Source organism: Lynx rufus, unplaced genomic scaffold (assembly GCF_022079265.1).
Source record: "Lynx rufus isolate CCGP_SWC_20201006 ecotype Redwood Valley unplaced genomic scaffold, mLynRuf1.p SCAF_11, whole genome shotgun sequence".
Classification (NCBI taxonomy): domain Eukaryota; kingdom Metazoa; phylum Chordata; class Mammalia; order Carnivora; family Felidae; genus Lynx; species Lynx rufus.
In genome coordinates, this window is record NW_025814825.1 from 53,373,139 (window position 1) to 53,389,260 (window position 16,122).

The 16,122-nt window shown below is 34.5% G+C and overlaps 1 protein-coding gene across 2 annotated transcripts in view; it reads left to right on the forward strand.

Annotated features, from left to right (window-relative positions):
* The window catches only part of ATRNL1 (attractin like 1), a 779,266-nt gene that overhangs the window by 114,636 nt on the left and 648,508 nt on the right, over nucleotides 1-16,122 (forward strand). For both annotated transcript variants that reach the window (XM_047073493.1, XM_047073492.1), the window contains exon 10: nucleotides 14,850-15,004. In XM_047073493.1, the coding sequence (XP_046929449.1) occupies nucleotides 14,850-15,004 (155 nt within the window). The remainder of the gene's footprint in view (nucleotides 1-14,849; nucleotides 15,005-16,122) is intronic.

Sequence of the window (16,122 nt, forward strand, 5' to 3'; positions counted from 1 at the left end):
AAAATGTACAATTAAGGGTTTTTGGTGTATTCATGTTTTGCAACCATCATTACTAATACCAGAGTATTTCTGTCACCTCAGAAGAAATCACATACCTCCCTAAACACTCTCTTTTCATCTTTTAGAAACCATTGATCTACTTTCTGTCTCTACATTTGCCTATTTGTGATATTCATATAAAGGTAATATACAATATGTGGCTTTTTGTGTCTGGTTTATTTTACTTTGTATAATGTTTTCAGAGTTCCTCCATGCTGTGATATGTTTGAATACTGCACTCTTTTGTATAGCTGAATAATATTTCATTGCATGAATATAGCACATATTGTTTATCCACTCATGAGTTGATGTACATTTGGGTTGTTTTCACTTTAGGATATCATGAATGAGGCTGCTATGAACATTCCTGTAGAGGGTAATTTTATATATTGGTTAAAGTGGTTAAAATGGTTCCAGTTTTCTCAACTGTAAAGACACAGTTTTTCCTTTGTAAATTAATAAACACCTGTGGAGAGATACTTTTAGATTATGTAAGTATTCTGTTTTTTTATTAAAAACTTTTACCTAATAATTTTAGCATCCACTGAACATTCATGTGTGAAAGTTATTACTATCATGGTTACTGAATGGTGATATCTTGTTTTATTATTCCTTCTAAATTCCCCCTGATTTTTTCTTCACCTAAAGAATTGTATGAATTCACCAATATTTATTTTATCCAATGTTTTATAATCTATTGCTCTTCTTCTCTATTTTGTTGCTCAAACTGTCCCAGATTTGGGCCGTATGAGCTTCTTTTAGTGTGGCTACTGTCCCCATTTAGACATGTCCCCATTGTTCTTTGTGCACTCATCCACTTTCTGGCACACATGCAAAAAAATTCCATGCAAATCTTGTTAATTCCTTGCTGGAATAAGTAATTTCCTCAAGGAATCCACATTTTTTAGTGAAGAATATTGTTTAGAAACCAACATTAGGGCACTGGCTTGTTTATTGCTTTTTGATGTATTTACAGATCATCTCAGAAGATAGAGCCAGGAAATATGCAAATGTGCATATTTGTATCTATTTATAGAAATATGTGTACATCTGTATCTCATGCATCTGTCTGTCTAAACTGCATAATGATGCTATACAACATCACATTATTCTTGCTTTCCTCTCTTTCATATTTGTAGATCCCTTCTGACAATGAGAAACCTAGATCAAAAGATAACTCTGATTTCTTTCATTGGAATTTTGTAATTTTTCTCATATAGCTCTTATATATATCTTGTTAGATTTATACCTATTTTATTTTGTTGGTGCTAATATGAATAATGTGTGTCTTTAATATCAAGTATTCATTGTTCATTGCTGGTATATAAGAAAGTAATGGATTTTGATTTGTTAACTTTGTATCCTCAACCTTGCTATACCAGGAATTTTCTTGTTGATTCTTTGGGATTTTCTACATAGATAATTACATCACCAGTGAGCAGACTGTCTTATTTGTTTCCATTCTGTATATCTTTAATTTTCTTTTCTTATCTTATTGCATTGGCTAGAACTTTCAGTGCAGTGCTGAATAGGGGAGGTTTTGTCTTGTTACTTTTCTTAGAAGGAAAGAATCTAGTTTCTCACCATTAAGAATGATTTTTTTTGTAGATGTTCGCTATCAAGATGAGGAAGTTCCCCTCTATTCTTAGTTTGCTGAGAGTTTTTATCATGAATTGATGTTGGATTTCGTCAAATTATTTTTCTGTATCTGTTGATATGAACAAAGGATTATTATTCTTTATCCTACTGATGGGATAGATTACATCACTTGACCTTCAAATATTTAATCATCCTTGCATATGTGGATAAATCCTATCTGCTTAATCATTACATTAAAACTATTTTCAGCTTAAGTTTCTCTCTGGTAGCTGAATATTTTTTCCTTGATCCATGTATTTCCTTTATTATTTACTATATAGTATTTATTTTGTAAAAAGCAATGATAGACCACTAGTTTTTAAAAGGAAAATATGCTCTATTTGTTTAAAACATTCAACTTTAAAGTCCTCTATATTTGACAGTGGTATAATTTTAAATCTATAGATGTCTTTTGTAACCAGAAAGGCTTAGGAGAGAATGGGAGTCAAAATTTCTAGGTGAAGCCATCTTTGGTAACTTATTACAAAACCCCAATATTTTCTTTTAATATAGCCTTAGTGAGATGTAATTCATATACCATAAAATCCACCCATTTAAAGTAAACAGTTCAATGGTTTGGGGGCACCTGGGTGGCTCAGTCAGTTGAGTGTCTGACTTATGATTTTGGCTTAGGTCATGATTTCATGGGATTGAGCCCCATATTGGGCTCTGCACTGACAGTGCAGAGCCTGCTTGGGATTCTCTCTCTCCTCTCTGGTCCTCACCCTGCTCATGCTCTCTCTCTCTCTCCCTCTCTCAAATTAAATAAATAAACATAAAAAAATAAAGTATACAATTCAGTGGCTTTTAGTGTATTCACTGAGTTGACCAATCGTCACAATTTTAGAACCATTTTATACCTGCAAAAGGAAACCCTATATGTATTATCAGTGACTCCTCATTTCCTCTCAAAATCACAGCTTTAGGTAAGCACTATTCTCCTTTCTGTTTCTATAAATTTGTCTTCTGGGCCTATAAATGAGATGACACAAAATGTGTGTGTGAGTTTTTTTTTTTTTATAATGGACTTCTTTAAGCATAAGAAAATGCATGATCTCAAGGTTTATTCATAAGGTAACATGAATCAGTATTTAATTCCTTTTCTCTGTCAAAATATTTTCCATTGTATGGATATACCACATTGTATTTATGTATATATATCAGCTGTTGGAAATTTGGGTTGTTTCTGCTTTTTAGCTATTGTTAATAATACTTCTGTGAACCTTTGTGTACAAGTTTTTGTGGAGAGGTTTTTCATTTCTCTTGGGGATATATTTAGGAGTGGATTTGTGAGCTCTATAGTTACTCTATGTTTAAACTTTTGAGGAACTGCCAGACTGTTTTCCAAAGTGGGTGCACCGTTTTACATTCCCATCAGAAGTGTATGAGGATTCCAGTTTCTCCTCATCCTTGTCAACACTTGTTATTGTCAAGCATTTTGATTACTGCTACTCTTGTGGGTAGTAGTATCTCATAGTTTTGATTTGTGTTGCTATAATAGCTATTCATATTGAGCATCTTTTCATGTGCTCATTGGCTATTTACATTTCTCTCTTGGAGAAATGACTATTAGGATCCTTTCCCATTACTTACTTTGTGTTAGGAAGTCTTTATATTTTCTACATGTAAGTCCTTTATTAAATATGTGAATTGAAAATATTTCTCCCATTATGTGTGTTATTTTTCACTTAGTTTACAGTGTCCTTTGAAACTCAAAAATTTTTTAATTTTCATGACATCCAGTTTATTGTGTATTTTGTCACTTACACTTTTGGTGTCATGTCTAAGAATCTGTTGTCTAACCCAACTCCAGGAATAATTACTTCTGTGTTTTCTTCTAACAGTTTTATATTTGAGTTCTTACATTTAGGCCTTTTATCCATTCTGAGTTAATTATTGTCTATATTGTGAGAGAGGAGCTTTTTTTTTTCTCCTTGTAGATGTCCACTTGTCCCAGCACTATTTGAAAGAGTATTCTTTCCTTTATTTGAATTTCCTTTTCTTTCAATTGGCTATTATGGTTCCTTGAATTTCCATATGAATTTTAAGATCAGTCTGTCAATTTTAAACAAGACAAAACGAAAACTCCAGCTGGGATTTTTATAGGGAGTGAGATGAATTTGTAGACCAATTTGGAAAGTATGGCTATATTAACAATATTTTTTTTTCCAATTCATGAAAACAGGCTATCCTTCCATTTATTTAGGCCATCTTTAATTTCCTTCCTCAACATTTTTAAATTTTTATTTATTTATTTTTTAATTTAATTTTTTAATTTTTTAAAATTTACATCCAAATTAGTTAGCATATACTGAAACATTGATTTCAGGGGATTCCTTAATGCCCCTTACCCATTTAGCCCATCCCCCCTCCCACAACTCCTCTAGTAACCCTCAGTTTGTTCTTCATATTTATGAGTCTCTTCTGTTTTGTCCCCCTCCCTGTTTTTATATTATTTTTGCTCCCCTTACCTTATGTTCATCTGTTTTGTCTCTTAAAGTCTTACATGAGTGAAGTCACATGATTTTTGTCTTTCTCTGACTAATTTCACTTAGCGTAATACCCTCCAGTTCTATCCACATAGTTGCAAATGGCAAGGTTTCATTCTTTTTGATTGTCAAGTAATACTCTGTTGTTGGAGTATATATACTCCATTGTATATATATACCACCTCTTCTTTATCCATTCATCCATCGATGGACATTTGGGCTCTTTCCATACTTTGGCTATTGTGGATAGTGCTGCTATAAACATGGGGGTGCATGTGTCCCTTCGAAACAGCACACCTGTATCCCGTAGATAAATGCCTAGTAGTGCAATTGGTGGGTTGTCGGGTGGTTCTATTTTTAGTTTTTTGAGGAACCTCCATACTGTTTTCCAGAGTGGCTGCACCAGCTTGCATTGCCACCAACAACGCAAAAGAGATCCTCTTTCTCTGCATCCTCGCCAACATCTGTTGTTGCCTGAGTTGTTAATGTTAGCCATTCTGACAGGTGTAAGGTTGTATCTCATTGTGGTTTTGATTTGTATTTCCCTGATGATGAGTCATGTTGAGCATTTTTTCATGTGTTGGTTGGCCATCTGGATGTCTTCCTTGGAGAAGTGTCTATTCATGTCTTTTGCCCATTTCTTCACTGGATTATTTGTTTTTTGGGTGTTGAGTTTGATAAGTTCTTTATAGATTTTGGATACTGACCCTTTATCTGATATGTCGTTTGCAAATATCTTCTCCCATTCTGTCGGTTGCCTTTTAGTTTTGCTGATTGATTCCTTTGCTGTGCAGAAGCTTTTTATTTTGATGAGGTCCCAGTAGTTCATTTTTGCTTTTGTTTTCTTGCCTCCACAGACGTGTTGAGTAAGAAGTTGCTGCAGGCAAGATCAAAGAGGTTTTTAGTTTTTAGTTTTTACAGTATAGGTGTTATACTTTGTTAAATTTATTCCTAAATATTTTATTCTTTTTGATACCATGGTAAATTGAGTTTTGATTATTTTTCTTTTACAATTTTGCATTCCTAGTGTGCAGAAATTCAATTGAGTTTTGTATATTTTTCCTTTACCCTAAAAATTTGTTAAACTCATTTATTATTTCTAATAATTTTTTGTGGATTCATTAAAACTTCTGTATACAAGATCATGTCATCTGCAACTAGCAAGAGCTTTATTTCTTCCTTTCTAGTTTGGATACCTTTTATTTCACTTTATTGCCTATTTCCCTTTCTATAATGTGTAGTAGAATGTTGAATAGAATTGGCAAGAACAGACGTCTTTGTCTTGTTCCTGATCTTAGGGGGAAAACATTTAGCCTTTAACCATTAAGTATCATGTCAGCTGCTCTTACTTTTTTTTTTAAATAGATATCATTTATATTAGATTTCTATGGTTGCTATAACAAATTAACACACACACATACACACACGTGCACGCATACACACACACACACACACACACACACACACACACACACACACACGTATTCTTTCACGGATCTGGAGGCCAGAAGTCTAAAATCAAAGTGTGAACAGAGGCATGCGCCCTCAAGAGGTGCTAGGGAAATTCCTTTCCTCTTTCAGTTTTTGGTAGCTGTCAGTATTTCTGGAGTTGTGGAGGAATTGTTCCATTGTCTGCCTCCAAGTTGTATTACCTCCCCCTCTTTTTTTGTGTGTCTTTTATAAGGACACGTCATTGGATTAAGGTTAGCTGCATAATCTGGAATGATCTCCTCTGCTCAAGATGCTTTATTTAATACATTTGCAAAGACACTTTCTCCAAATAAGGTAACATTCATACGTTCTAAGGATTAAAACATGGATATATCTTTTGGGGTGGAATATCATTTGGTCTTTATCAGGTTGAGGAATTTCCCTTCTATCCCTGTTTTGTTGACTGCTGTTATCATGCATGGCTGTTAGATTTTGTAAATAACTTCTCCTGTATCTTTTGAGATTATCATTTAGTTTTTTTTTCTGTATTCTACTAATATTGTGTGTTACATTGATTTTCAGATGTCAAGCCAATTATGCACTCCTGGGATAATCTCCACTGGGTCATGGTGTATAATTCTTTTTATATGTTACTGGTTTTGATTTGCTAGTATTTTATTTAGGATTTTTGTGTCTCTTTTCTAAAAGAATATCAGTCTGTAGTTTTCTTGTGATATTGTTGGTTTAGGTATAAGATTCCTACTTTCTCATAGAGTGAGATGAGTAGTGTACCATCCTATTTTATATTTTTGAAAAATTTATGAACAATTCACATTATTCTTCTTTAAATACTTGCTAGAATTCACCAGTGAAGCCATCAGGCCTTCCCCCACCTTTTTTTTTTCAAATTTCCTTGGTCTCTTTATTTGTTACAGGTCTATTCAGATTTTCTGATTCTTATCTCAGTTTGGGTAGTTTGTATCTTCCTAGGACTTTGTTTATTTCATATTGTTGTTTGTATGTAGTTGTTTAGTATTGGATTATAGGCTGACTTATTTCTGTCAGAATGATATGTGCCTTCTTAATATCTTGATTTTAATAATTTGAGTTTTTCTCTTTTTATTCTTGTTTAGTATACCTAAGAGTTTGTCAATTTTTGATCTTTTAAAAGAAAAAACTTTTCGCTTCATTGATTCTCTCTATTGTGTTTCCAGTCTACATTATATTCTTTCCTGTTCCAATCTCTATTTGTTTTTTTAATTCTTTTTTGCTATGGGCTTTTGGTTTGCCCTTTTACCCAGTCTCTTAGGGTATAAGTTTAACTATTGAATTCTCATTTTTTCTTTAAGTACATGTGTCTACAAATATAGATTTCCCTCTAAAGTATTGCTTTTGGTGTCTTCTATGTTTGTCTTGTCTTCATTTTCATTCATCTCAAAGTATTTTCTAATATGCTTATGATTTTTTCTTTGACCTACTTATTATTTTGGAGTGTTTCATTTCCACATATTTATGATTTTTTCTCAAATAACTTTCTTTTTGTTTTAATTATTTTAATTCCATTATAGTTAACATACAGTGTAATTTTAGTTTCAGGTGTACAATACAGTGATTCAAAACTTACATACATCACCCGCTGCTCATCACAAGTGCACCCCTTCATCCCCATCACCTATTTCACTCATCCCCCCATCCATCTCCCCTCTGGTTTGTTTATTCTCTGTATGTTCTCAGTTTGTTCTCTATAGTTAATAGTCTGTTTCTTGGGGCACCTTGGTGGCTCAGTTGGTTAGGTGTCCAACTCTTGGTTTGGGCTTGGGTCATGATCTCCTAGTCTGTGAGGTTGAGCCCACGTTGGGGCTGCAGTTAGCAGCACGGAGCCTGGTTGGCATTGTCTCTCTCCTCTCTCTCTGCCTCTTCCCTGCTTTCACATTCTGTCTTTCAAAATGGACAAATAAACATTAAAAAGAATGAGTCTTTCTTGGTTTGTTTCTCTTTTTTTCCTTTGCTTGTTTTTTTTAATGTTTTAAGTGTTTATTTTTGAGAGAAAGAGAGAGAGAGAGAGAGAGAGAGAGAGAGAGAGAGAGAGAGAGAGAGAGAACGAATAAGGGAGGGGCAGAGAGAGAGGGAGACACAGACTCCAAAGCGGGCTTCAGGCTCCGAGCTATCAGCACAGAGTCAGACGCAGTCACGAACCGTGAGGTCATGTCAGCTGAAGTCGGACGCTCAACTGACTGAGCCACCCAGGTGCCCTGCTTGTTTTGTTTCTTAAATTCCACATATGAGTGAAATCATATGGTATTTTCCTTTCTCTGACTGACTTATTTCACTTAGCATTATACTTTCAAGCTCCATCCATGTCATTGCAAATGGCAAGATTTCATTCTTTTCTATGGCTGAATAATAGTCCATCATATGCACACACACGCACATGCACGCACGCATGCACACAACTACACCCCACATCTTCTTTATTCGTTCTTCAGTTAATGGACACTTGTGCTACTTCCATAATTTGGTCATTGTGTCTCAAATAACTTTCTATTACTTATTTTTAATTTCATTCCATTGTAGTCAGAGGGCATACCTTGTATATTAATCTTTTTAAATTTATTGAGGTTTATTTTATGACCTAGTATATAGTCTGTCTTAGAGAATGTTACATGTGTACTTGCAAAAACTGTGTATATTGGTGGTGTTGGCTGTGGTGTTCCTCATATGTCTGTAAGGTTCGTACTAGGCAGATGTATTTCCTTGTTTATCATATAGTTCAGTTCATTTTTGAAAGTTAGTATTGAAGGTTGCTACTGTTATTGACTTACCTGTTTCTTCTATTATGTCCATTTTGCCCCATTTTGGGGGTGTTCTGTTGTAAAGTCATATGTGTTCATAATTGCTAGAACTTTGTGATGGAATGGTCCTTTTATCACTATGAAATATTGCTATTGAAGTCTAGGAACGTTTTTGTTTTAATGTCTGTTTTGTTTGATGTTGTAGCTACTACAGCTTTCTTATGTTTATTATCTGCATAGAATATTTTTCTATCCTTTTTCTTTCAATATATTTGCACCTTCCAATCTAAAGTATGTCTCTTGGAGAGCATATAGTTGGTACCTGTTTTTTTTTTTAATCCTGTCTCACAATCTCTGCCTTTTATTTGTATATTTTAATAGCTTCAATTTAATGTTACTTTGATATATTTGAATTATCTGCCATTTTACTCTTTCTTAAATATCTCATTTGTTATTGTAGATAATAATGCTTTTTGTTACTCTTTTTTATTGCTCTTCCTATTAAATATTTTCTAGTGTAACATTTTAATTCTTTAATGGTTTTTAAAATAATTATTTTAGTTACTTGTTTAGTGTTGGTTTAGGGCTTATCATATATATCTTATCAGAATATACTTCAGACTTCTAACTCAACTGCAGGGAAATATAAAAATGTTTCTCTTTTAGAACTCTATTCTCTTGTCTTTTTTTTGTGGTATGATAACTATATATATGTGTATATGTATATATATATATAATCTATATATGTTACAAACTCAACAATATATTGTTATTGTACTAATTTTATATACTTTTGTATCTCAAGCAGATAGAGTATAAGGAAGAGCAAGTATATATTTCTTATGTAAACTTGCTATTAAATACTTTTTTGTGTTTCTTTTTCATTTGTTCTTGTTGATTTATATTACTATTTGGCATCATTTTCTTCAACAGAGTTTTGCTTCCCTCTGTCACTTTGCTGTTATTGTCAAATATATTACATTTCTATGTGTTTTAGGTCCAGCAATGCACTTGTATATGTGTTGTTTTATAATGATTGTTTTTCCTTTCTAGCACTCTGGATTGATATACCTGATTCAAAACTGAACAACTTCCTTTAGTATATTGTAAGGAGGATTTTCTCCCCAAAAATGTGTTAATTTTTGTTCATCTTGTAATGTCTTCATTCTGTTCATTTTTGAGAGGTAATTTTATAAACATAAGATTCTTGGTTGACATTGTTTTCCAGATTTCTTGAGGTATAATTGGCAGATAAAAATCATGTATTGTGATTATGTGATGTTTAGATATATATACACGTGAAATGATTATCATAGTCAAGCTAATTAACATACCATCATCTTACATAGTTCCTGTTTTTTGTGTGTATGGTAAGAATGCTTACAATGCACTGTCTTAGCAAATTTCAAGCATACAATATAGTCTTATTAACTATAGTAACCATGCTGTATATTAGATCTTCGGAGCTTATTTATCTTGCATAACTGAAATATTGAATGCTTTGACCTATATCTTGACCCTCCCCACCCTCCCCCTCCCCGGGTCCCCCAGCTCTTGTAAACCACCTGTCTACTCTCTGCTTTTTTGAGCTTGACTTCTTTTTAGATTCCACATATAGGTGAGATCATGCAGTATTTGTCTTTATTTCACCTGGCATAATACTCTCCAGATTCAGGGGCACCTGGGTGGCTCAGTTGGTTAAGTGTCCCATTTCAGCTCAGGTCATGATCCTGTGGTTTGAGAATTCAAGCCCCACATCAGGATCTCTGCTGTCTGTGCAGAGCCTACTTTGAAGCCACTGTCTTCTTTCTCTCTGCCCTCTCCTGCTCATATTCTCTATCTCTCTCAAAAAATAAATAAACATTAAAAAGTATTCTCCAGATTCATCTATGTTGTTGTAAATGGCAGGATTTCCTGCTTTTAAAAGGCTGAATATATGTATATATTTTCATTGCTGAATAACATTATGTGTGTGTGTGTGTGTGTGTGTGTGTGTGTGTGTGTATATATATATATATATATATATATATATATATATATATATACACACACTACATTTTCTTCATTTACTTACTGGTGGACACTTAGGTTATTTCCATATCTTGGCTACTATGAATAATGCTTCAGTGACCATGAGAATGCAGCTATATCTTTGAGATACTGATTTCATTTCCTTTGGACATACACCTTGAAGTGGGAATTCTGGATTATATGGTAGCTCTTGGTAGTTCTGGTTTTAACTGTTTGAGGAAGCTCTATACAGTTTTTCAGTTGATTATTCCAGTTTACTTTCCCACCTTTTACTCCACAGCCTCAGCAACAGTTGTTATTTCTTATCTTTTGATTATAGCCATTCTAATAGGTGTGAGGTGATATCTCATTTTGGCTTTATTTGCATTTCCATGATGATTAGGGATGTTGAGCACTTTTTCATTTATGTGATGGCAGTCTGTGTGTCTTCTTTGGAAAAACGTCTATTCAACATCATTTGTCTGTTGTTTAATTTGATTGTTCTTTTTTTTTTTCTGTTGAGTTATATGAGTTTTTATATATTTTGGATATTATATTTTCTCCATTCTGCAAAACCAAGCACAGTGTTGAGGGCCTCCCATTTTTTCCCCTTGGGCAGTGCTTGAAGTGTTCAGGGTTATGCATCTTCTTCCTGTGCAACAGGGTTGAGCCAGCTGTGTGTACTCATGAGCCATCTGCAGAAGCTCAAGTGTGCCACGTGGGGGAGGGAATTATGGATCGCTGGGGACATGTCTGTGCTATTTGAGGTATGTTTGCAGGTGATGTATCATAAGAAGTTCATGGATGGGCCTCTTGGTAGAGTTCATGAGGTGATTAGTAGAAACCTTAGCTCTTTGCTGAGTTTTGTGCCCTAGTCACTGTGAGTGCCCTTTTTCTTCCTCTGCCAGTCCTCTCATAGTTCTGGATGGGGTGAGAAAGAAGTGGTCTTGTTGGACATAATCCCACTTGGCTGTGGCAGCTAGACACATACTACGCAGTCATTGCCCCTGTGGGAGTAATTGTAAGTTGAAGGGGTTTCTCTTGGGAGTGCTGTTTTTGCCTTGAGGTGGGGGGGGGTGTGTGATGTGGTAATGTGAAACTGTTCTTACTCTCTTTCGTCCTCCTACTCTTGGAAGTTTTGCTCTAAGTGGTCCTGAGACTTCTCTCTGGACTTCTGGGCTCCCACAAAGGTGCTCTTGTCTCTACATGAGCTGATAAAAATCTGTTTTTGTGGGAGGATGAGGTCAGAAAACTCTTATTCCATCATACTACGTAGGTCCTGTTTTTTCACATTTTTTTCATTCAGCACACTGCATATGATGCATATGTTATCGTTTCCAATCCCAGGTTGGCTGTATGTCCTGTTGGGTTTCTCTTGTGTGCAAAAGCATCATCTTCCTCTTGCTGCTTTTATGATTTTCTCTTCCTTTGTGGTCTTCGACATTTTTACTGTTTTATGTCTGAGTGTGGTTCTTTCTGTGTTTTTTTCCTACTTGGATTTCATTGAGTGTTTTGGATGTGTATGTTAGTGTTTTTCATCAAATTTAGGAAGTTGTCAGACATTATTTCTGAAAAATTTTTACCACTCTCTCCTCTGCATTAGTGTTCTCAGTAAATGCATGCTGTGGCCATTAATGGCACTCCACATTTCTTACAGGCCCTTCATTTTCATCTCTGTTCTTCAGATTGCTGAATCTCTTTTTCCTGCTTTCTACCTCAGTGATTTTTTTTTTCTTCTGCTTGCTGAAATTTACTATTTACCTCTCCCATAAATTTAAAAATTTTAATTATTACACTTTTTAACTTTTTGGTGATTTCTGTATCTTTGTTGTTTTATATTTGATAAGGCATTGCCATATTTTCCCTTACTTCTTTAAATCTTGATGTCTTTAAGACTGAACATACTTGTAATAGCTGCTTTGAAGACCTTTTGCTTCATCGGACTTCTGGGGCCTCAAAAGCAATTCTGTTGCCTGATTTTTCTGTGTGTATAGGTTACTCTTTCTTATTTCATCGCATGTTATAATTTCTCCTGAAAGCTGAACATTTTACATAATATAGCAACTCTGGGTCCTGATTTTTCTCCTTTTCTGGAACTGTTGTTTGGTTAGTGACTTTGCTGAACTGTTTCAGTGAAGTCTTTTTCTTCCTCCAGTGGATCCTCTGATGCTGCTCCTCCCAGGAGGTAGCCTGGGGTGCCCCAGATCACCCCTGGGTGATGGTCGTTTTAGCAGGGTTCTCTTGGACTTTTCCTTCTGACCTCTCTGGTGAGCTGAGTGTATGACACCCACCTGCTAGTCACCACTAACTGTTGACTGATTGCTGTAGTATTCTCAACAATGCTCTGGGGCATTAATTGCTTCACAGTCTGTTTGAATCCAATGTCCATCCCTTTTCAGGGGCAGTCTTTATGAGGCCAGTCTTAGGGATTCTGACCCTCGTAGGGCTCTTATTAGCTGTCTTTTTCCCTGCTTCTCTCTGGTGTACTTCTGTCTGTTCTACGTTTGAGCTTATTGTTCTCATGGAGCTGCTGGCTGTCTCAGTTGCTTACGACCAAAACCTCCGTTGTTTTTTTGAGTGCCCTTTAGGCTCGGAGTTTCCCCCCTTTTGTTACAAATAAACTCCGTTCCCTTGGGAGAGCTGTGGCACTCTTTTTCTTAGTCTGCCTCTCCCTGGTGTGGGGCAGGGTGAGACTCAGTGCCAGTACTTTGGAATTGTAGGTGGGTCAGTGGCTTGTCCTTTCTGGAGTGATAACACTGTGTTATGTGCAGGGCAGTGGATGGGGATGGTGGCCTTTGCTCTTCTCAGCTTTCATGTAACTTCTGCCCTGTGACTGATGTGGGGCAAAGAGTTGCTGGCCCTCTTAGCCTCCAAGGCCTGATGTATAGCTTGCACTAACGAATGAGGACTAGGAAGAGGATGAGCATTCAGACCTCTCCTGCTTTCTCCTTGAATGGAGTTTCTACCACCAGAGCTGGGGGCCATGAGCGGTATTGTCTGCCTGCTGTTTCTGGTTAGATATCCATGGCCTGGAGAAGGAGCTCTCTCTGTTATTATCTTTACCCACCTGGGGTTCAACTTGTTTATCGTTGAACTGCAGAGGGAGGGTGCAGACACAGGGAAGGATGACAGCAGATAACGGGTCAAATATCATGGACTGCTGCCGTTCTTACTGAAATTTAGTAGATACTGAAATTGAGTAAATATTTATTGGCTGTAGGGTGCCTGGCTCACCCAATGGAAGAGCATGCAGCTCGATCTCAGGGTTGTGAGTTCAAGCGCCGTGTTGGGTATACAGATTGCTTAATAAATAAACAAAAAAAAATTTTGTTTTGCTTTTTGCTAAATTTTTCTGAGAACTTAAATGTCGTTTTTGTGACTTTTGCCAATTATAGTTATTTTCCGATACAGTTTGTGGAACTTCTCATGTTGCCGTTCTGGAAGTCAGCTCCATATTCTTTAGCCATTAATTGCTATAGGTTTTTGAGATATATATAGTATTTATACCTCACTTACTATACTATATGTACTAGGTTTACATTCTGATTCTTTTTTAGTACTAGTGCTTTTTATTTTAGAAAACTTACAAGGTGTTGACTCATATGTCATGCAGCTTTATTATACAGCGATACATTAAAGTGAAATATAATTGTGAGCATATGTTTGTAGTACTTTCTCTTAGTTAATTTTTCCTTGAAAATTTATATTAATTTAATGTTTCTAAAAATACACGTGATTTTACACAACAATATGGATATATCTCAAAAACCATCTTGAGCAAAGGAATGTACACACAAATGAGTACTAGGTATATGATTTTACTTTATAAAGTACAAAGAAAATAATACAAATATAATAGACAATCCTAAAATTTGTGTGGAGCCACAAAAGAATCAGAATAGTGGTAATATTCTTTTAAAAATATATCTCAGTAGTGTTTACTTAGTTGTGTTCATCTTGTGAAAATTCATTGAATTTTAGATTTTGTGCACTTTTATGCATGTTATAGTTAAGAACTTAGATAATATATTATGAGATCCATATGAATTATTAGTTTTAACTGAATACAATTGAGAGTAAATTTACTATATTCAACATTCTATTTACTTTAGTATTTAAAATTGGTGGTACTTTGGTCCTCTAGTTTTAAGGACACTTGTTTCCTACTTTTATAAATGAAATAAAAGTTCATAATATACATTATTATAAAATCATGAACAATTATGTTTAATATTGTTGTTTCCTCAAAGCATTTTAAGATACTGTGCATCTCAAAATACTTCAAAAATATTGAAATTTAGAGGCCATTTATGAGTTATTAAAAAATAAAGCATGTTATTTTCACAATTCTAAGGAAAATTCTATATGCAGGTTAGACCCTTTATATAGTATATATAATCAGGGAGGTCTTTTTATCCTGTGTAATACATTTTTAAATTTTATCCTGTAGGACTATTTTGAAAGAAAGTGGGTTTGCCAGATATCTTCATTCAGCTGTTCTTATCAATGGAGCTATGCTTATTTTTGGAGGAAATACCCATAATGACACTTCCTTGAGTAACGGTGCAAAATGTTTTTCTGCCGATTTCCTGGCATATGACATAGGTATGTATCTGTTAGGATTGTACATAGTAGGAAATATCAGCAATTTGTCATGTAGAGATTCTCAAATAATATTAATCAACAGCATGTGTATATGTCATTTTAGAGATAAATTTAGAGATAAATTCCAGGAGAACAGACATTCTAGGTTTGAATGTCCTTTTTGAAGGCTTTTGTGTAATGTATCCCTATGTGAGCAATTTATCAGTCTGTTGAGTTTGATTGTTGCCATATTAGTTTTGATAATAGATAATGGAGCACTATCAAGTTATATAAATTACAAATAGTAGGAATGCAAGCATTTTAGAGTTAGTGGGTATGAGCAAAGATGCATTTAAATCAAACACACCAGATATAGTTACTTGGTGTAGGAAGATGATAGAAATATAGACACAATAGAGCTAAAGAAGTAAGATCTGGGGACAAGATGGAAACCCAGAACATACCTAGGAATGAAAGTAAAGTATCTAAATAAGAATCTTTTCCAGAGAACCAGAAATACAGTGCATTTTTACAGTTCACTTGATTTTAATTATGCTATCTGTAGTCCTATCAATTTCTAAATATTAAATGAATGTATTTTTTGAAATACTAAATTTAGCTACCCAGTAGACTATTATAGTGAAAACATTTCTTTTCTGTGTATCATTTTATAGATAAAGCCTAGTTGATATTTAAAATATGTTCAGCAGTAGTTCAGAGCTCTTTTAATTGGTGGTGTAATGTAATAAACCAATTTTAAGCTATTAAGAAACATTCTGATGAATTAAGAGACCAAAGAATAACACATTTTATAGATTTAAGAGGTTTCCTTTGCTCTTGAAGATGATAAAGACACATAGTCTACTTTGAAAAATTATTTCAAGTGGTGACATATAAAGAAGTTATACCTATTAATATGAGATTTGATTTTATACTATGCATTTGGAAGGATATTCCTACTGATAAAAATAAACATGCTTTTTAACTCTAAACTGTGTGTGTATCTTTCTGTGATTAATTATTAAAAAGAATCCACTGCCTTTAGGATTTTTAGATTCTAAATAATTAAATATTTACCTTTTTGGACTAATAATTTGAAGTGATGATTTATGGTCAAAATTGGATCGTCTTGGCTTTTA